A 22,223-nucleotide genomic window follows, 5' to 3' on the forward strand; every position below is an offset into this window, starting at 1 on the left:
TCAAATTTTATAATAAATATATAAATAAATAATTTATCAAATACATTCAAGGGTAACATTATAGGATATATCAATGAATAAATTTAAATACATAAAAAAAATTTACGAAATGGGATAAATATATGAGATAAATAATATGTCTTACATATAGGAGATTCTACATGTAAGACTCACATTTTATCTCTTACCCTTATTCTATAAAAAATAATGTGTTCCATATCAATTAATCGAAAAATCAATCACATAAATTGCAATAAAAGATTAAGACATATATGTCTTTTTTAGAACAAAAACCAAAAATATTATAACACGTTAAGTATTATATATTCTCCACATTTATTTATATCTGATTTAGACAATTAAACAAATCACAAGCGAACAAATCTAAATACTTGCAGCCTAGCACATAGGCTTTTAACATGGAGATCATTAACACATGCATCACCATCATCATCCAATCCAAGACAATATTTGATGATTCTTTGAACTGGCAATCCTTTGAAACCAAATATGGCATTCCACAAAGAGGACAACAGTGTGTCCTCAGTATCAAGATGAAAAAAAGTGCCCAATCTTCTTCTTCTTTTTTCCTTTTTTTTTTTTAAACTGTTTTAATTGTCCTTTTTATTCCTTCTTTATCTGCTATTCCATAATGGAAGATGATTTTCATTCTCCCCCTGTTTTTAACCTTTCTGCATTGGGAATCAATTAGCCACATGCAGAGTTTTATCCCAAAGAATTCCTAAAGTAGAAAATTTATCTATCGATTCACAAACCCAATATTGAAACTAAATAAAAAATCTGACCTAATATTAAATGGAATAATGTGTAGACAATTTAAACCTTTAATTTACAACGCAGTACAATCTCCAACATCTGCTACCCCCTCCCCCCCCCCCCCCAAAAAAAAAAAAAAAAAAAAAAGAATATATCAAACATATATTATCAACACACACACACACCATATACATATACATATACATGTAACACTAAAATTGATTTAAACAATATATATCAGTAGAATGATCCTCTAAATCGCAGTCAATCTGAAAATTACTTGAATGTAGTTTTTTGTTTTTGTTTTTTCTTTTCCTTTCTTTTTTTTAACCTACCCAAATTCAGCAAATACTTGTAACATGACAATTGGATAAAGGGGAAGGGAAGGGACGTACTTCCAACCATCAATCTGGAAAATATTTCAATACATATAGTGCCTGTTTGGCACAGCTTATAAGCAGCTTAACTTTGACTTAAATTAAACTGTTTTGGAGCGTTTGGCAACTTAATTTAAGCCAAATGGGCCTTGTTTGGTTTGTATTTCCCAAAAATTTTTGGGAAAAATTCTCTACAAATAAGTTTTCAAAAGTAATCAAACCAAACAAATTTTTCCAAAAAAATTTCCCAAAACTTGTTTGGTTTACAAGTTTTCCAAAGAAGTCTCTCTCCCATACATATCAAATCAATCACTTTTTCCAAAACTCTCTCTCAAAATAATTTTCCAAAACATCTTTTGAAAAAAAAAAAACCAAACCAAACAACTTTTCGTACTTTTTATCTCTAAAACTCATCTCCCAAACTCAAACCAAACATACCCCATGAATTTTGAGAAGTGGCCTGGGAGCAATTACAGCTAAAGCCGAAAGTTGTATTGGAGGGGAAAGATTACTTAAATGCCCCTAATCAATTTTAATTATTACCAAAAACCTAAATATATAAACCACATCTCAACACTGTTCACAAACCAGAGAGAGACGGAGACGATTTCTGGCATGCGCAGGTGATTTCCAGCGTTGACAACCCTAACCCTAACCCTAACCCTAACCACTGCCATCAATGACGTAACGATCTCAAACTAGAGCTCATCATCGCGATCTTAAACCAAAGCTCACTATCGCATCGTGATCCCAAACCAGAGCTCACCATCACGATTGATCCACGCCGTAGCGATCTAAAATCAAAGCTCACCGTTGTGTCGTGATCTCAAACCAAAGCGCTCTCTCTCTCCCACAAACTAAAGGCGGTGGCTAGGGTACAATCTACTCCGCCGCCGCCTCCCGTCACCAAAGTCATCGACGCCGCGATTGCGATCTGAAAACCTAACCACGATCGCCATTGCCTCTCTTTCTCTTCGCCATTGCCCGCCTCCTCCTTTTCTCTTCGCGATCAACCTTCCATGATCTTGTTGGCTTCACGAGATAGCTTGACGGTAACGAACCAGAGCTAACTGTCGCCATTGCGATCTGTGATGTGAAACCCTAGCCACTGGTGGCGGTAGCTAAGGTTTGTAATGGAAAAAAATAATAAATTTAAAAAAATGAAATTAATAAAAATTGAAATTGAAATTAATAAATTATTAATTGTAATGAAAAAAAATTTAATAAAAACATAATCACAATTTTTTTTAAAAAAAATTAAAATTGAAGGAAAAAAATGAAATACAAAATGAAATAACTTATATTAAATGAAATAAAAAATAAATATTATAACTTCTATTAAATTAATAATTGAAATTAATAAATTATTAGTTGTAATGAAAAAAATTAATAAAACTAGAATCACAATTTTTAAAAAAAAAAATAAAATTGAAGAAAAAAATGAAATACAAAATGAAATAACTTATATTAAATGAAATAAAAAAATGAATATTATAACTTCCATTAAATTAATAATTGAAATTAATAAATTATTAATTGTGATGAAAAAAAAATTAATAAAAACAGAATCACAATTTTTTTTTTTTAAATTAAAATTGTAGAAAAAAAATGAAATACAAAATGAAATAACTTATATTAAATGAAATTAAAAAAATGAATATTATAACTTCTATTAAATTAATATAAAGAAAAATAATACGTAATAACATCACAACATTAATATAAATACATGGATATTAATTGTAATGAATAAATTAAACAAAATTAACGAAAAGAAAGAAGCAAAGGAAAAAAAAAAAAAAAAAAAAAAGAGAAAAGAAAATAATGAGAAAAAAATGACAAAATTACAAATTCTATGTTTATAATGGCAAAAATGACAATTACATAGCAAAAAATTATTTTACAATTTATTTACCAAACAATACTCTGCTGCTTAAAATCCATAATCTCACAGCTGCACCAAACAGGTTACCAGCTTATGTTCACAGCTATAGGCTACTGTTAAACTCTAATCTATAATCACTTTCTCACAGCTCTACCAAACGAGTCTATATACTAAATAGTTATATATATATAAAGTAATAATATACAAATAAAAAATTCTAACAAAATAATACAATGAGATGCCTCAATAAAGACTTTTCACTTTAAGATAAAACACTCGTGAAGATGATTTTGTACATACAAAAATGGCATTATCACATTATTTTTATAATGTTTTCTGTACAAAAAAAAAAAAATTATGTATGAATAGAGTTTTCCATTTGTAATATAATATACAAGTAATGCACACACTATGCAAAAAGTAAAAAAAAGAAGGTACTCTGAAAATGTTCTTAAGAATCAATAGTAAGAGAATCAACACAAACATGACATGCAATAATCTGATAATCTGAGTAAAAAAAATTTAGTAAGATTTGTCAGTTTGTGTGCATTAGCCCCATATAAAACCAACCTGCTTGGAAAACACACGTTAAAGAGGGCAAGCTGAAACTTTCTGGAATGAATAAGGTCAAATAAAAACAAAAGACAAAACAAAACAAAGGACAGGCGTAAGGCTAAGGAATAGTGCACATACACATTCTTTAGTAATGAAGCCGTTTTTGGGTTTGGAACCTAAATATGAATATAAATTACCAATGATAAAAAACTAAAGTTTAGTTTGTCAATTAATGGCAAGAGTTCAAGTTCTCTGTCACCTAGCAGCAACAAATGATAAAATAACAATAATAATAATAATAATAAAAACACTATACAGCTGAACAAACCAAGTAAAACCACAAAATTGATGTAAATTTCAAATCCACCAGCCACAGACTAATCCGAACAAAATAACAGCAAGAAAATGACCCAACTCATAGTGTAAAATGGTTGTAATGAACTAAGGCTTCCCTCTTCACAAACAAGACATGTAAGGAAAAGTCAAATAAACAAATCCATGTACATCAAATAAATGAAATAAGAATGAAGAAAAAATGATGTAGGTCATCAGACAAATTTAGCTAGTGTTAAAAAAGAAACACGACCAAGATTCACGGATTTCATGTTCCTGTACCTCATACGGATATATTTTAACTTCAAAAATTGCCTTCCACATCCATTGTAGTCAGTTAACTGACCCATTCATGGCAGCATTACCATTTTACCAAAACAACCGAACGCATTAAATATATACACTTGTACAATATCAAAACTGAATTTGAATCAGCACTCGATATGTGCAGCAGATGTCAGTCCAGAGAGCTGGAAGACGCCCTCCTTTGTACGTCACCTCTATTTTTTTACGCATCAAACCCTGGCATTGCAAAACGAGTAGCAAAATTTTCAACTCCACTCCGAAGATCAACAATATCTTTGTTGTTCTGAAGACCACCCAGGAAAGCTTTCTGCAACTTTCCATGTTCTCTCTGGACCGTACTTGTAATCTGTGCAGCTCTGAGGAGAAAGCCAGCTATTGTTTGAAAATCATTTTCAAGACAACCTCTTGATGTCATAGCAGGAGTACCTGAGAGTATAAACATGAAAAGCTATAATAAATGCACAAACATCTCCAGGAAAGATAATGACTTGGAATTTGATATGCAATAAGACCTTCACTTACCGATCCTTACACCTCCAGGTGTGATGGTGCCATTATCATCAAATATAGCAATTTTATTGAGAGTAATGTGGCACATCTCACAGACCACCTCAAAATTCTTACCTACAAAAACACAGAAACAAAAACGGATACAAAAGGTAAAGACTTCCTCAGATAACAGAGCATTAGATTACAAAAACAACTGTTACATAACGAATTGCAGCTACCTTAGTGTTAATGCATTTAAAAATTGAATCAAACCATAAGAGAGTAACACACCACCAAAAGCGGGAAGTCGAGATGAAATTGCAGAAGTTCATCCAAGTCTAATGCTTGCTTTGGCAGAAAGGGTAGTTTATGTATTATGTGAGAAGTAAGAGGAACAGGATTGAAGGAGCTAAATTTCTGTTAGCTGGGTTACATGATCAGGTAATGTAACAAGTTTAGCGCATATTGTCATGGCCTTGGTCATTTTCAAGCTATTTGTGCGGCACTTAGACAATCACAACTCTTACTTGATGATGCTAAGTCAGCCTAACTCACAAGTTTGCAAGAAAGCGCAGTAAGAAGACAAATAGAGTTTCAGAGAATGCCTTTGTATTCACTTTAAGAGAACTTGTACAACTCTTGATTGTTGAGTGGAGCAAATGAGCCACTCTCCTATTTATAGGCTCATTTGGAGCATTCTAGAATACACAAGAAAGAGGTATGTGTTGGCATATTATAATCACCGAAAGTCACTTAGTATTTTATTAGCCGAAAGGCACTAGGGTCTGTAATCATTGTTATGCCCTCAGGGATCATCTTGTAATTGTCTTGTTTGTAAACCCAAATCTTCATTTATAAATAAGGGGTGATATCTCATCATACCCTAAGCTGATTATTCAAGCTTCATGGTATCAGAGCTGAACCTATAGGGTTTCGGCTCACCCTCGTTGGTAGACCTTTTCACCAACAACACTCTAGGGTTTGAAGCTTACCTGGGTGGATCTTCCTCAGCCGTCTTCCTCAGTCGACCTTCCTCAGTCGATCTCCTCAGCCGTCTTCCTCAGTCGATCTCCTCATCCCCTCAGCTCGTCTTCCTCAGCCGTCTTCCTCATCGACCTCCTCTGTCGATCGTCACTCGGCCGACAGCACCGCAGCTCGGCGACCTCCTCCAGCCATTTCGTCGCTCGTCTTCTTCGTCGTCCTCAGCCTCTGATCTCACTGTGGTATATAAATATATATATATATACCTATATATCCTGATATATATATATATATATAAATAGAGCCGGATATATATATATAGTTATATATAAAGACATGTATAAATAAATCAACTTAGAAAAAAAAAAAAAATAAATAAATAAATAAATAAATAAATAAAATGAAATAAAAAATATATATATATATTCAAAAAAAAAAAAAAATCATTTCTTAATTTTTTGTTATGTCTTTATAGTGGTCATTGTGCCTGTTATCTCATTACCACCTTCCGGGTTTGTGATTTCTACTAGTTTGTTGTGGGTTTGGTAGTATTGTATCCATGACAGATTCCACTAGTGTGTCCTCTTCGTCTCAAACACCAAAGAGTGAGAGTCTCATTCTACCTACTACCATGACTGAGAATCCCAACCCTAGTCTGAAAATCACCACCTCTCTATTTAATGGTCAGAACTACCTAGCATGGTCTCAAAGTTTGACTTTGTTTTTAAAAAGCAGAGGAAAGATGGGGTATGTTGATGGCAGGATACAGGCACCTAGTACCACTGACTCAGGTTATGACCAATGGGAGATTACCAACTCTTTGATTATGAGTTGGCTTATCCATTCGATGGTTCCAGAACTTGGTGAGGGCTACTTGTCTATGGAGACTGCCCAGGACATTTGGGAGGTTGTGGCTGTTACCTATTCCCGCAAAGGAAATTTTTCACAGGCATTTGAGTTGCGTCGCTCTATTGAGAGCACACTTCAGGGGGAGCAGACTGTTCTTCAGTACTTCACTTTCCTCACCAACGGCTGGAAACGCCTTGACCACCTGGAAGACTATAAGCCCGTTTGCCCTACTGATTCTGTCGGGTACAAGAAGTTCATTGCTCGGGAACGGGTCTTTAAATTTTTGGCCGGCCTAAATATGGAGTATGATCCAGTTAGGGGTCGAGTTCTGAGTATGGACACCCTTCCTTCACTACAGGAGGCATTTGCCTATGTACAAAATGAGGAGAGTCGTCGGTCAGCTATGATGTCCCCTGTCTCTACTGACCGTTCCGCATTACTGTCTACTCCTCGAGATGGCCTCAGCCTGCCTCCTCCGTCTGCTGCTAAAGAGTCTGTATTCTGTGATTATTGCAAGAAGCCGCGGCATACTCGTGAGACATGTTGGAAGCTTCATGGGACTCCATCTGGGGGTCGAGGTGATCGGTCAGGTTCTCGAGGAGGTCGGTCAGGCCACTCTCGAGGACGTGGTTCCTATTCCCGGGCTCATCAGTCTAGTGCCGTTGATACCCTTGATTCTAATTCTACTTCTGTTACCCAAGCTTCTGATACTGAGCTGGAGGATGCTTTGCGCCAATTGTTGGACCGCCGATCTTCTACTGCTCTCAGTACCGCTTCCTCGTCCTTTGCCCGCTCAGGTAACTTAGCATCTGTTCCTTGTGCTTTCCTGTGTCATACATCTTTGCCTTGGATTATTGATTCTGGTGCCTCAGATCATATGTCTGGCTCCTCTGATCTTTTCTCTGCCTATAAGCCCTCTTCAGGTCAGGACAAAGTTAGGATTGCCGATGGAACTGTTTCTTCCATTTCTGGAAAAGGTTTAGTCCAAGTCACTCCTACCATGCATCTATCTTCTGTTCTCCATGTTCCCAAGTTTTCTGTTAATCTGTTATCCTTAAGTCCTCTTACCCAGGATTTGAATTGTTGTGTGACGTTTTTTCCTGATCATTGTCTTTTTCAGTACCTTGTCACGGGGAGGACGATTGGCAGTGGTAGTGCAGAAAATGGTCTCTACTTCCTAGATCAACCGGACAAACTTGCTTATTCTTCCACCACGTCTTCTACTACCCCCGCTGATGTATGGTTGTGGCATCGGCATCTTGGGCATCCCTCATTTCATTTACTTAAGCATTTATTTCCTTCTAGTTTCGCAAATCATCATGTGTCTGACTTTCTTTGTGAGTCTTGTCAACTTGGAAAACAACATAGAGCTTCTTTTGCTCCCAGTTTAAATAAAAGCTTAGTTCCTTTTTCATTAATACATTCTGATGTTTGGGGTCCCTCTCGTGTTCTTTCTGTGAAAGGTCATCGCTGGTTTGTTACATTTATTGATGATTTTTCTCGTGCTACTTGGGTGTATCTCATGAAAGATAAGAGTGAAGTTTTCTCTGTGTTTCGCACTTTTCATAAGATGATTTGTACTCAGTTTGGGGCCACTATCAAAATATTTCGTTCTGATAATGGCGGGGAATACATAGATTCTGGGTTAGGACAATATTTCTCTACTCATGGCATTATCCATCAGACCTCTTGCACCAATACCCCTCAACAAAATGGGGTGGCCGAACGCAAGAATCGGCATCTTCTTGACATGGCTCGGTGCATGTGTTTTTTTATGAACGTGCCTCAACCCTATTGGGGCGACGCTGTTCTCACCGATGCCCATCTTATTAATCGTCTCCCTACCCAGGTCTTGGACAAACAGGCTCCGCTTCACGTCCTCCTCGGTTCTCAGTCCTTGTTTTCTATTCCTCCCAAAATATTTGGTTGTGTCTGTTTTGTCCATAATCACTCTCCCTCTCGTGGTAAGTTGGACCCTCGCTCCCTCAAGTGTGTTTTCCTTGGTTATTCTCCTACTCAAAAGGGGTATAAATGTTACCACCCTTCTTCTCGTAAGTGGTTTGTGTCCATGGATGTCACTTTCTTTGAGTCCCAGTCCTATTTCTTGTCCTCTCCGGTGTCACCGTCCTCATTTCCGGGGGAGCCTTGGTGTGAAGTGAGTCCTGTGTCTCCTATGGTAGAAGTGAGTCCTGTGCCTCCTATGGTAGAACCAGTTGTTCTTGCACCCCCCTCTTCTACTGGAACTATAGAACCCACTGTCACCAAGAATAAGGATGGGCATGTTTATGTCCGGGACATCGACAGAAAACAAGTTAACTGGATACAAGGGACCGTTTCTGCTACTCCGCTGCCATCTCCTGCTTCTGATGAGAGTCTAGGTAACTTTGAATCTCGTGAGTCCATTGATCTTGATGTTCCTATTGCCAAAAGGAAGGGTGTGAGATCTTGTACTCAACATCCTATCTCACAGTTTGTATCATACTCTCATTTGTCATCCTCATATAGAGCGTTTGTGTCCAATATTTCCTCTGTTAGCATTCCTAACCATTTTCAGGATGCTCTTGCTATCTCTGAGTGGAAACTAGCCATGATTGAGGAAATGAAAGCACTTAGGAAGAATGGCACTTGGGAATTGACTGAGTTACCTACGGGCAAACGACCTGTGGGCTGTAAATGGGTATATACTGTGAAACACAAAGCAGATGGGTCTATTGAGCGTTACAAGGCAAGACTTGTGGCAAAAGGGTTTACTCAGACATATGGCATTGATTATCAGGAGACCTTCGCACCCGTGGCTAAAATGAATTCAGTCAGAGTACTTCTCTCTCTAGCAACTAATCTAGATTGGCCGCTTTATCAGTTTGATGTCAAGAATGCTTTTCTCCATGGTGACCTCGAAGAAGAAGTATATATGGACATTCCTCCGGGTTTTGAGGATCATCAAACAGAAGGGAAAGTATGCAAACTTCGGAAGTCATTATATGGTCTCAAACAGTCTCCAAGGGCTTGGTTTGAAAGATTCACTCAGGCTATGTTTAAATATGGTTTCACACAAAGTCAGGCAGATCACACATTGTTTGTGAAACATTCCTCATGCGGTAAGACTACAGCACTTATTGTTTATGTAGATGACATAGTTCTTACAGGCAATGATAGTGGGGAAATACCTCTGTTGAAGAAATACTTAGCCAAAGAGTTTGAAATCAAAGACTTGGGAAGCTTGAAGTATTTTCTGGGAATTGAAGTTGCTCGCTCTAAGGATGGGATATTTATCTCACAGAGAAAATATGTGCTTGACCTGTTGAAGGAAACTGGAATGCTTGGCTGCAAGGCATGTGCCACCCCACTGGAACCCAATCAAAAATTGGGAGATGATGAAGGAGGAGAAGTTGTGGATAGGGGAGCTATCAACGATTAGTGGGTAAGCTCATTTACCTATCTCACTCCCGTCCTGATATTGCTGTTGCTGTCAGTGTAGTTAGTCAGTTTATGCATGCTCCTCATCAGATTCACTTTGAGGCTGTCATGAGAATCTTGAGGTATTTGAAGTCTGCTCCTGGTAAGGGTCTGTATTTTTCAAAGTATGATCATCTTCGTGTAGAAGCCTATACAGATGCTGACTGGGCTGGGTCAGTAACTGATAGGAGATCAACTTCAGGGTATTGCACATTTGTCGGCGGCAACCTAGTTACTTGGAGGAGTAAGAAACAAAATGTGGTTGCCAGGTCAAGTGCAGAAGCTGAGTTTAGAGCTATGGCACAAGGTGTGTGTGAACTTTTATGGATCAAATTATTGTTGAGTGATCTAGGTATTGCTCAGACGGACTCCATGCGGTTATATTGTGATAATAAGGCCGCCATCAACATTGCTCACAATCCAGTTCAACATGACAGGACAAAACATGTTGAGATTGATCGCCACTTCATTAAGGAGAAACTCACTAGTGGTACCATTTGTACTCCTTTTGTTCAGTCTGGTGAACAACTTGCTGACATTCTCACCAAGGGAATTGGGAATAAACCGTTTCATGACATATTAGGCAAGCTGGGCATGAGAGATATCTTCGCACCAGCTTGAGGGGGAGTGTTGGCATATTATAATCACCGAAAGTCACTTAGTATTTTATTAGCCGAAAGGCACTAGGGTCTGTAATCATTGTTATGCCCTCAGGGATCATCTTGTAATTGTCTTGTTTGTAAACCCTAATCTTCATTTATAAATAAGGGGTGATATCTCATCATACCCTAAGCTGATTATTCAAGCTTCAGTATGTAGAAGCTTCTCAGGAAGCCTTCTTACAAGCTACAAGAACATTCTAGAATACCTTCTAAAAATATCTATACAAATATCTACAAGTCTAGCTACATGTACAAGTGTGTATGTACTTGAATTCTCTAAAGCCTTCTAGAATTCTCTATGGTCTCACATGTGCGAGAGTTTGCTAGGAAGTTCTAGATTCTTCCATTGGCTCCTATTCTTCCAAGTTCCCATTTGGGTAGGATTTTTGCCATGGGGAATTCAGCAGAATGTGACAAGATGCTTATGAATTTTGCTTTTACCGGTATCAAGTTAAGTTTTCTATGCCTAAAAGTCACCTCCTTAGAGATGGCACCTTATAAAGCAACTTGTCACCTACTTATCATTGAGGTGGCTACTTGGAAGCTGATTGTCTTGCCACCTGCTTTCATTGAGGTTGAAACTGCTTGCGAGCACTAGTAGCTTTCTTTATGCCTATGTACTTCACCATGAAGTCACATAACAAAGGTCAAAGGATAATTAAAATTCCAGGTTTGGGTATTTTCTAGTGTTACATGAACTCCTCTATTTCCCCTATAGAACCAACGTCACCCTGATATGAAAAGGGAGGGTGTGGGATATGTGTCCGACACCCATACCCAATTTAGAAACTTAGATCATCTTTTATATTATGTGTTAAAAAAGAAGCTCACAGTTGCTAGTAAAGAAATATTTATTACCTGTTAGATAGATGGGAGAAAAAAATTTCATATTTTTCCTAAATCGTATTTAATTTCAAGTACATTTCTAAATAATTTGGATAATCATATATAAGAATATTATACAATATATACAAGTGTTCAAACATGCCCCCATACCTATACTTGACTTTTGAATACACTAGTGGTGGTATACACGTGCGTTGCACGTGGTATTTCATCTACTATAATTTTATTTATTTTTTAAATAAGAAACTTCATAAATAGACATTAGAAGTATACTTACTAATTTCATATCATCATTTGTTATAAATTTTGGTGATTTTTAGGTAATGTAATTCTGTACATCATGTTGTTTATTTGGATTTCATGTATAATTTTTTTTTTTTTTTTTTCCCTCTCATACGATGGTAATTCAATTAGAATTAGATAAGTACATAGCATTTTGAAACAATATTCATTATGTCTAACTTTACTATTGAAAACAGCATAAATAATACAACATAACAAACTCTTAATTTATAGCACCACACAAATCTTGTTTTATTAACTTCACACAAATGTCTAGAATTCATTTGTAAATCACTGCAAACAAACAAACAAACAAAAAAATTTGAAAATTATTGGCATCATGGAGGATGGTTTATCTTCACAAAAATGAGTCAACAAAAATCTTTCATGGTTGTTTTAGAAAGTCTTGGAGATGTGATGAAAGTACCATCCAAATTGCAAATTGCATATCTTCCCCCTTCCCCCTTCTAAATCGCTTCCTCCGGAAGGACCATCCAAACACTTTGACCATTGCAAAAAATAATTTTGTCTTCATTTGTAAATCACCATAGCAACATGAAAAAACACAACCTATAGCAAACAGTCCCTGGAAAACTCTGTTTTTAAGAAATTCAACCATGAATAGAAGAAATCTAATGACAAACAAAAGCAACCCAAATAAAACAAATCCGAATTTCAAATCCATAATTGTTAATCAAATAGGCTCACTCAAAATTAATCATCATCGTCAATCTATTACAATTGATCAAATGAAATTAATTGAGTGAAGTCCCAGTGAGAGAGAGAGAGAGAGAGAGAGCAGTAAGAGGAGAAAAACGAAGTTCAAAACAGCGAGTAGAAAAAAACGACAAAACCATTCATGAAAAAACTTAGGTTGATCCAATAATCATAATATTTTCATTTGTCATATTTGTCTATGAAAAAAAGGCGACAAACATATTTTGAAAATAGACTATTCATTTTTCTTGAGACACAATAAAATGAGAAGGTCACAATCAGCATATCAACTTAATTTTTTTTCCTTGAAAGAAAGATGTACACTATAAAACGTACGGTTCAAAACATCAAAACGGAACATGTGGTGGGCCTTACAGATCCGTCAAATCCTTTCAAGTTTATATCCGAACTTCTCAACCTTAAAATTAAGTATTATTATATGGGAAATCTCAAAATTTATTCGCAATAATATTACAAGAGAGTTGGACCATAAATGATTGAGTGTGTAACAAATAAAAATTTGACAGCTATTATGTCATATTATTGTGGATTAGATATAAATAAAATCTTTTTTAAAAATCAAAAATATTTTTCTTGTATATATATATGAAGTTGCCTAACGGTTAAAAATAGTAAAGTCGTTCACAAAGTCTTATATGTGCTAGGGACTATTGCTAAGCATATATATGAAATTGCTTAACAGTTGAAAATTGCTAAGCATGGTGCCTTTTTAGAGAATGTGGCCAATAGATTTAGGGAAGGGCATTTTGGGAACCAAAAAAAGTAGGAAACAAATTAGCATGCTCACTCTTTTTAAAGTAGAGTAGATAGATATTTCAATATCCTAAGATTTAGGTTTAGAAATGTCTAATGCTTGGGCATGCACGCACACTTGATACTCATATCCAAGTCTATGTAACATAAGTGTTTTCTAGTACTCATTAGCTTGTGGAATTCGAGCCTTGCCCACTGAAAATTACAGAGAAACCAGATCTAAAATCTGAATTCTGCAATTCAATTGAATCTTTATTTTGTTCCACGATTATTTATTTATTTATTTATTTTTGTTATTGTAGTTTCTAAAGCCTCAACTCAAATTTTTGTCATTAAATTGATAGCAATGCAAATAGTCCAAAAACAGATAGTGTTGTACACTATGTTGAATGTGTTACTTCCACACACATGGATACATGCGCCACCTACACGTGCAAGAATGTATATGCATTTTTTTATTCTTTTTATTGACACTGGGGTGTCTATATCAAAACTTGACTAATCCCTAAGAGTGCACAGGCCCTCGGTAAGGAGTTTCTCGCAAGTGCACAATGGTTAATTTAAGGGTTTTCTCCTAGTTTGATGGCCTCAAGGAATTGTTAGCACCAAAGAGATTTTGATCCCTGAACCTTGCAGAGGGCACACCCCCAAGATCCAAGGCTTTCCCACTAAACCAACGCCTTGGGGTAGGGGTGCTCACGGATCAATTTTGTGCGGTTCGGATAATAGGTTGGACTCGCCCGATGGGGTGCAGGTTGGAAAAAAATGGAACCATGTCCGCCCACAATACGAGTTGCGAATTGAACAGGTGGGTTGTGCGGGCGGTTTGTGAATTAGACAATTTTTATTTTTTATTTTTTTATTTTTTGGGCTTTGGCATTGGGGCCTTCCCCACTTTCTGAAGCCACAAAAAAACAAACATAAATAATTTTTTTTGCACTTTGAATATGTATATAACAAATAAAGACCAAAAAAAAAAAAAAAACAAGACAAACAAAAAAATTTATTATTATTCAACCTAGCTTTATCACATACAGCAATGAAAACATTTTCTTTTATTAAATAAACAAAGCAATAAGTTACAAACAGAAGTCTGCAAACCCACAATACAACCAGCAAAGCAAACCATAAATAAATAAAGAAGGAAGATTCTAGATCTAGGTACCTTCTTGCAATGAAACCTTTTTTTTTTTTTTTTTTTTTTTTTTGCAGTAGATCTTCCAGATCTAGTTTGCGATTGGGCGACGGCGACAGGGAGAAGAGAAGGGGACAACGGCAAGTAACCAACGACATGGCTGGGTTGATGTGCGAGAGGTGATGGAGCGGCAATGGAGTAGGGATTGATTTGCAAGAGACGACAGCGATAGTAGAGGAGAAAAGAGAGATGGCGACGGGGAGGAGATGAAAGAGACGGTGAGCAAGGAGTGAGAGATGGTGGTGGTGACAGCGACAAGGAGGAGAGAAGAGAGAGGTAGGCGAGATGAGAGACAGAGAGAGAGAAGGCCCAGATGACAGAAAAGAGAGAAACAGCTGGGTAAAGAGAGAAAGGAGGACCAAAAAATGAATTCAACATGTGAGGTGAGATTTTTTTTTATTTTAAACATAATTTGCGGGCGGGTTGCGGATTTGCATTGGTAGGGTCAGATCTGACCCGAACACGATTTTGTATGGAAAAATAGGCCCGCATCCGCCCAATTTATGCACGCAGGTAAGGTCGCATTTGTGTGGGTAGGATCGTTTTGGGCGCGTTGTGCGGGTCAAATAAACCATTGCCCACCCCTACCTTGGGGTTAAGAATGTATATGCATATCAAGTATAGTACAGACCAAAAACACACACACACATATAAAAAAAAAAAAAAAAAAAGTGTGCATCTTTTATTTTTCATATGGAAATTTTTGTGCGCGCGCGTCAGAGAGAGATTAATAAAGCAATCCCAACAACCAAAAGGGTCCATCAATACTCAGGATGTGTAAAGTGATCTTTAAACAGCTCATGTTCTTGTACCCACAATCATATTATAATAGAACAGCACCCTTCTCTAACAGTTAACTACAAGGATTAAATCATTATAAATAATAAAACTAACTCAAGATACAAGATAAAATTCCAAATTCCTGAATATTGCCTAGGATTCATTGACAATTGCAACCTTCCGAGTTGCTCTCAAACATAGCACACTTATGTATGTATAGAATTCATCAAAATGTTGGGTCATCAAACACTAGTGGACATTTTTAACATAATTGGCTAGTGTAAAATTTATGACAATGCTTGACAAATCAAATACTTGTGTAAATTTCATCAAGAAGCATAATACGATATATGGAAGCCAAGAAGAACAGATAAATATGGCATGCCATGTCCATATCATAAACATGTTCGACACCAACATCCCTTCCTTTTTTTAATAGGGATCGAAGGTTTTAGTCTTAGAAATCCCCTTTTGCGTGTTTCTGGTTTTTATTTTTTCTTTTCCCATGTGGGGGACGCGAGGAGAAGAAAGACTTGAATCTATGCAGCACCTAGAGATGCCTCCACAAATACTTCATCTTTTCTCATGAATAAATCACTTCAAATAGGTCTCTAAATATCAAATCACGTGTTACAGAATATAATTTTGGTAGAACCACACCACTAAAATTAATATTTGCTCTTGCAAAATAAGCATGAACGTGTGACAATTAAATCTTCACACGTATTATAAGGATTAAATCATTATAAATAATAAAACTAACTCCAGATACAAAATAAAATTCCAAATTCCTGAATATTGCCTAGGATTCATTGACAATTGCAACCTTCCGAGTTGCTCTCAAACATAGCACACTTATGTATGTATAGAATTCATCAAAATGTTGGGTCATCAAACACTAGGGGACATTTTTAACATAATTGGCTAGTGTAAAATTTATGACAATGCTTAACAAATCAAATACTTGTGTAAATTTCATCAAGAAGCATAATATGATATATGGAAGCCAAGAAGAACAGATAAATACGGCATGTCATGTCCATATCATACACATGTTCGACACCAACATCCCTTCTTTTTTTTAATAGGGATCGAAGGTTTTAGTCTTAGAAATCCCCTTTTGCGTGTTTCTGGTTTTTATTTTTTCTTTTCCCATGTGGGGGACGAGAGGAGAAGAAAGACTTGAATCCATGCAGCACCTAGAGATGCCTCCACAAATACTTCATCTTTTCTCATGAATAAATCACTTCAAATAGGTCTCTAAATATCAAATCACGTGTTACAGAATATAATTTTGGTAGAACCACACCACTAAAATTAATATTTGCTCTTGCAAAATAAGCATGAACGTGTGACAATTAAATCTTCACACGTATTATAATATCCAAGTTCAAACTCTAAGGTGATGGGTTGAATCACCATGATCATGTTGTCGACAAAAGGCAAAGAAGAAGAAAATATATATACCTGTTAGTCCAAGAGTCCTTAGATCCCAAAGTAACAAATGATTGTCAGTGCCTCCTGTTACCAGTCTACACTTTCTACTCAGTAAAGCAGATGCTAGAGCCTGAGCATTTTTCTTCACCTGTTGCATATATGCCTTGTACTCAGGAGTGGCCACTTGTTTCAGGGCTATAGCAAGGGCTGCAATGTGATTATTGTGCGGTCCACCTTGCAAGGCTGGAAAAACAGCAAAATTTATCTTCTCCTCAAATTTGTCACTACCATCACCTTGACTCAAAAGCAATCCCCTCTTCCTTGGCTTCAAACCCTTTCTGTAGAAAATAATACCTCCCCTGGGGCCTCGAAGACTTTTATGAGTTGTTGACGTAACAATGTCGCAGTAATCAAAGGGGTTTGCACACTCCTGCAGAAAAATTGACCATACATGCCATTAAAGAGAGAATAAAATTTTGAAAGCAAAAAAGAAAATCACTTTCTTGAAGGAAATTTCAATGAAAGGTGAAAAAGGGGACAGAAAGGGATTAAAAAAAACCAAGGAATAGTTAGTGTAAAGTCCCTCCACATGGACTTATACAAGGATATGTCCTACCCATATGTTGTTAATGGCTGAAGTCCCACACTAAAACCTATTTGTGAGCTTCAGTCTTTTTTTTATTTAAAATTAGCATCTATTTTTCTGATGGTTTTACCTTGTATTTGATGTTCAGCAATGTGAGTTAAGAGTGAGGGTTGTGTTTAGTTTACATCATGCGATTATTTTTTTTGTTTCAATCTTTACAATATCACAACTTTCATTGCACACGTCCAATTTCCATAAAATTGATATTTTTGAAATATATTCATTGAGACTTATCAAACAAGTTCCATATTAAATATGCAATTATGTTTTAAAAATAGAGAAATTTTCTTAGTTTCGAATCTGTGAAGTTTCTCAAAACAGTGGAATTTCTCAATACACATCTTTTTTGATTGGCACACAGGGGACAGGATTTGTTGCAGCCACCCCCACCTCCCCCTCCCCCTCATTTTGACCTCTGCACCTCCCATCTACCTTTGTAGACCACCTTCCTTTGCCCCTTCACCCACGACCACCGCCCCTCCAACTTTAACTAGAAACATCACACCTAGATATTACTTTTTTTATCTGAAAATTGTATTTGAAGGGATGGGACGCTTGTACAGACCATTCTTGCCCCATATCTCTAAGCAATTCCTCAAGGTCCTCGTAATATGACATTTTGGACAAAGCACTGCTCCTATTTTGGTGCTTGGCCTTCTTGAACTCCTTCAACAGGTTCCTCCACTTATTCATACACATAGTCACTGACCGATCAAACCCCTTCTCTTTCATCTTTGCTGATGGCTACTCCCACAAATACTTGTTCAAATTCGAAGTGTTAAAAAGTCCACCCACTTCACGGAGAAAACTAATCAAACTCTTAATCTCTTCCTGAATCTAAGTCTTCGCTCTCTCCGTCTGAGCTTTCACTTCACAGAACTTAATGATGGGTTTTTTGGTCATTTGGTTAGGCATTGGACTTCACATGTTAAAAAAATATTAGTTGGGTTGGGACTGGATGTTGCATAAATACAATATATGGGACCTCTGTCCAGAATCCCCTATAATAGCAAGTTAACATTTTTTTACAAGTAGCAAGTTAACATGGCGAGAGCAAATCCAAAAAACCAAAATAAAATTTTAAAAAAACTAGGACCAAAAGCTAGAAGATTTTCAATATGATAAATAAGAACATGGTTTAATTGGAGACGAAATATGTAATCGCAATAGACTCCACTTATTCAAAGTCATCTAACTATAGGAAAATGCACTATATGCCCATAAAGCACATTGTACTGTTTTCTCACAATAAAAATTCAAGCATAGAACAGAGAAACAGTACTCTTAATATTTATAATATAACACATGCAAACATAGGAAAACCAAATTTTACATAACAAATATCTTAGGAATTAAAATGAGAAGCATCCCTCCTTTGACAGGACAAAATTATCACAAATTCATGCAGCTATAAATGAGCACCACACACAAAAAAAAAAATTAAATTTAAAAATAAAATAAGAAGAAGAAGATTGCTTTCCCAGAATTTCTAAAGCCACCATTCCTGACTCTAAAATTCATAAAGCAGCTTTACTTATTCATTTTTAAAAGAAAAGAAACTATATGAGTAAGGTTATACAAGCAGAAAAATCATTCAAAAAATTTATACGGAATGATGATGTGGCTGAGTTGTGGGACTATCACTTTTAAATATAGAATCCATCAAACTGTCTTTTAATTCCAAACTGCCAATGCCACAAGGCTCACATCATTCTAGAGGAATGATTGTGTAAAGGAACTTTGGAATAACAGCATTTTCAAAACTATGTGTGTGTTTGATTTGAGTTTTTTGGATTAAATTTTTTGAAAACTGAATTTTTTGTTTTTCATGTTTTTTTTATTTTTAGTGAATATTTTTAAAATTTTAAGCATTTTTTTTTATTTTTTTACATGCACCTTACTTAGATATATCTAAAAAAATAAAAAATTTGTGAAAAAATATTTTAAAAAATTAATAAATACATAAAAATAAGAAAATATACTAAATTCTCGTTTTTTTTTTTTTTTTTTTTGTATTTTTGGTATTTAGTGAATTTTTAAAAGATTTTTTTCACAAACATTATTCTTTTTATGTGTATTTATGTTAGGTGTGTCTAAAAATTAAAAAAAATTCTTAAAATATTAAAAAAATTCAGTAAAAATAAAAAAAAAATATGGAAAACAAGAAAATAGAATTTTCTGAAAAATGTTTTTAGAAAACCAAAAACAAGCCAGCTGTATATTTTTCAGACCAAAATTACTCGGCCAACAATCTGAGCTCTAATCTTAATTTAAGTCCTCGTGCTACTCAAATTAAAAAGGCAAAAGATGAAGGAGGAAAGAAAGAAAGTTAATAAACTATTGTGCATGCCATCCCAATGTTATAGTTGAACCACGTGGAAGTTGGAACATGTAAGAAATTTCAAGTTTTTAAGAAACATCTGCCACAGAATTTGGAGTTTTCAACTTCTGCAGGCTATCAAAACAAACAAAAGTTGAGCCAAATTGAACACAACCTTTAAATCAGTTGTCGGGATGTTCTTCCCACTATATTCTCCAAAATACAATAAGGGACACACTTGAATTAGGGGAAAAAACCTAAAAAACATGGTTGATATGTGAGAAGGAAAAAATTCCCAACATTTGCAAACTGATGAATTTAGCATTGGCCACAAAGCCAAGCCCAGTAAAGAGGATTCCTTTCTTTCAGCATAGACCAAGTGCAATCTCAATTCCACAAATTTCTCCGTTAATAATACCTAATTTGAAGAACCAAAACCAAATACCCATAATCCCAAAAAAAAAAAAAAAAAGTCCATACTCTATATTGTGAACTAAGAAGACTACACAAGCAGATACAATTACCAAGATACATGACTGAGGCACTAGTCAATGACACAGATCAAAACCAAAGAAACAGAATGCTTCATGCCAAGGAAGCACCAAGAATATTAGGTAGAGACTTCAATCAGAAAATAAACATGAGTAGCAAAATTCACCTTAGCCGCAACAAGACCACTAATTTGAGCCATGTCACACATTAACACTGCTCCACATTTATCTGCAATCAGTCTAAACTTTGCGTATTCCCACTCCCGAGGATACGAGCTGCCACCACAAATAAGTATCTTTGGGCGAAAATCAAGCGCCTTCTCCTCAAGTTTATCATAGTCTATGTACCCAGTCAGTGGGTTAACCTTATATGGGAGGCTTTCAAAGAAAATTGAAGCCCCGGAAACTTTTCTACCATTAGATGTATAGTACCCGTGACTAGTGTTTCCACCAGAAGGTGTATCCAATCCCATAATCCGATCCCCGGGTAATAGCAGCCCTGTGTAAATTGCAAAATTCGCTGATGTACATGAATATGGTTGAACATTTACACCCCAATTCTCCGAATCTAGACCAAAAGCGGCCAAAGCGCGCTCACAACATAGTGTTTCAATCTCATCAATGTACTGATTACCACCATAATACCTCACCCCGGGCATTCCTTCCGAGTACTTGTTCGTCAAATGGCTCCCCAGAGCTTCCATCACAGCCCGGCACACAAAATTCTCTGAAGCTATCAATTCAATCCCTTTGAATTGCCTCTGCTTTTCCTTCTCCATAATCCAAAAAACATCCGGGTCTGCAACGCAGAGCGGCTGATTATCCCAAGCCCGCACTGCACTCCGTCGCGATTCGAGACCTTGAGGCTCGAACCGCTCGATCGAAACCCGTTTCGAAGACGAAGAACACGATGCCACCGATTCTCCATCCCTCCTCCTCTTCAGAAACATCGAATGCCCCAGAATTCGAAACTCCTCATCATCCCCACTCTCTCCCTCCTCAATCTCGTTCTCATGCTTTTGATGCTGATCCATCAACTGCAGCGGAATCGACGGCACATGATGAGAGGGGCCGCAGAAACCCGAGTCGATCTGGAAGGAGATCAAGTCGTCGACGATTTGAGAACGGCGAGAAGTAGGCGTAAAAGTGTGAGAGTGAAACCCTAGAGACAGATTCGATTGCGAGTGTGTCAAATCCATAACTACCAATCAATCAAAACCCAAACCCTAACCCTAGCTGAATTGAAATTCAAGGTTCAGAACAGCAATAGCAACAGCAACAGAAACAGTGACAACAGCGTCTGAAGCAATTACAGTACCAGTATCGGAAATTGGATCGTCCTCCTGAGGTTGTTGAGTGCGTGGCCGAAGCTTCCATGGAACTCTCTGTAAAACCCTAACCCCCAATATACATTACAGATACTTGTGCAGGATATGTATGTATATACGTTGAGAGAGAGAGGTGGTTGGGGAGGAGAGAGAAAAGGAAGGTTGGGTGGGTCGGTAGGTAGATAGAGAGAGAGAGAGACAATTTGACGAAGACGGTTGGATTTATTTTTTCTCTCTTTTTAAGATTCATGGTTAGATTCGTTTTGGGATGCACCTGGACGAATATATATCTCTATATAATAAGGTCGAGTGATTTTTGAATTTTGATGAGATTGTTGTCCTTATGTCAAAATATAAATCGTTAGATTGAATCAATCTAACAGTTAAGAAATGTTCAAGAGATGTTATATTTTAATGATTAGATTGAATCAATCAACAGCTAAGAAATATTCAAGAGACATTGGGCTTGTTTGGTTTGTGTTTGTAGAGTAGTTTTTGAGATAAAAAGTACAAAAACTTGTTTGGTTTGCCTTTTTTCAGAAATGGTTTTGGGAAATTATTTTGGGGAGAGAGTTTTAAAAAAAGTGATTGATTTGATGTGTATGAGAGATAGAGTGATTTTGGAAAGAAGTAAACCAAACAAAATTTTAAGATTTTTTTTGGAAAAATTTGTTTGGTTTGATTACTCTTGAAAATTTGTTTGTAGAGAATTTTTCCCAAAAATTTTTCTCAAAAAC

At 36.3% G+C, this 22,223-nt stretch overlaps 1 protein-coding gene across 1 annotated transcript; it reads right to left on the minus strand.

The window, feature by feature from the left end:
• Positions 1-4,012: 4,012 nt before the first annotated feature.
• On the minus strand, positions 4,013-21,756 carry LOC114268139 (serine hydroxymethyltransferase 7). Its single transcript, XM_028209254.2, has 4 exons — positions 20,326-21,756; positions 16,732-17,131; positions 4,756-4,857; positions 4,013-4,659 (listed from the first exon to the last, which is right to left on the minus strand). The coding sequence occupies exons 1-4, from the start codon at positions 21,355-21,357 to the stop codon at positions 4,436-4,438; spliced, it is 1,758 nt and encodes a 585-aa protein (XP_028065055.2). The 5' UTR covers positions 21,358-21,756; the 3' UTR covers positions 4,013-4,435.
• Positions 21,757-22,223: the final 467 nt, after the last annotated feature.

This window comes from Camellia sinensis, chromosome 12, assembly GCF_055761805.1.
Source record: "Camellia sinensis isolate YWXY chromosome 12, ASM5576180v1, whole genome shotgun sequence".
NCBI lineage: Eukaryota > Viridiplantae > Streptophyta > Magnoliopsida > Ericales > Theaceae > Camellia > Camellia sinensis.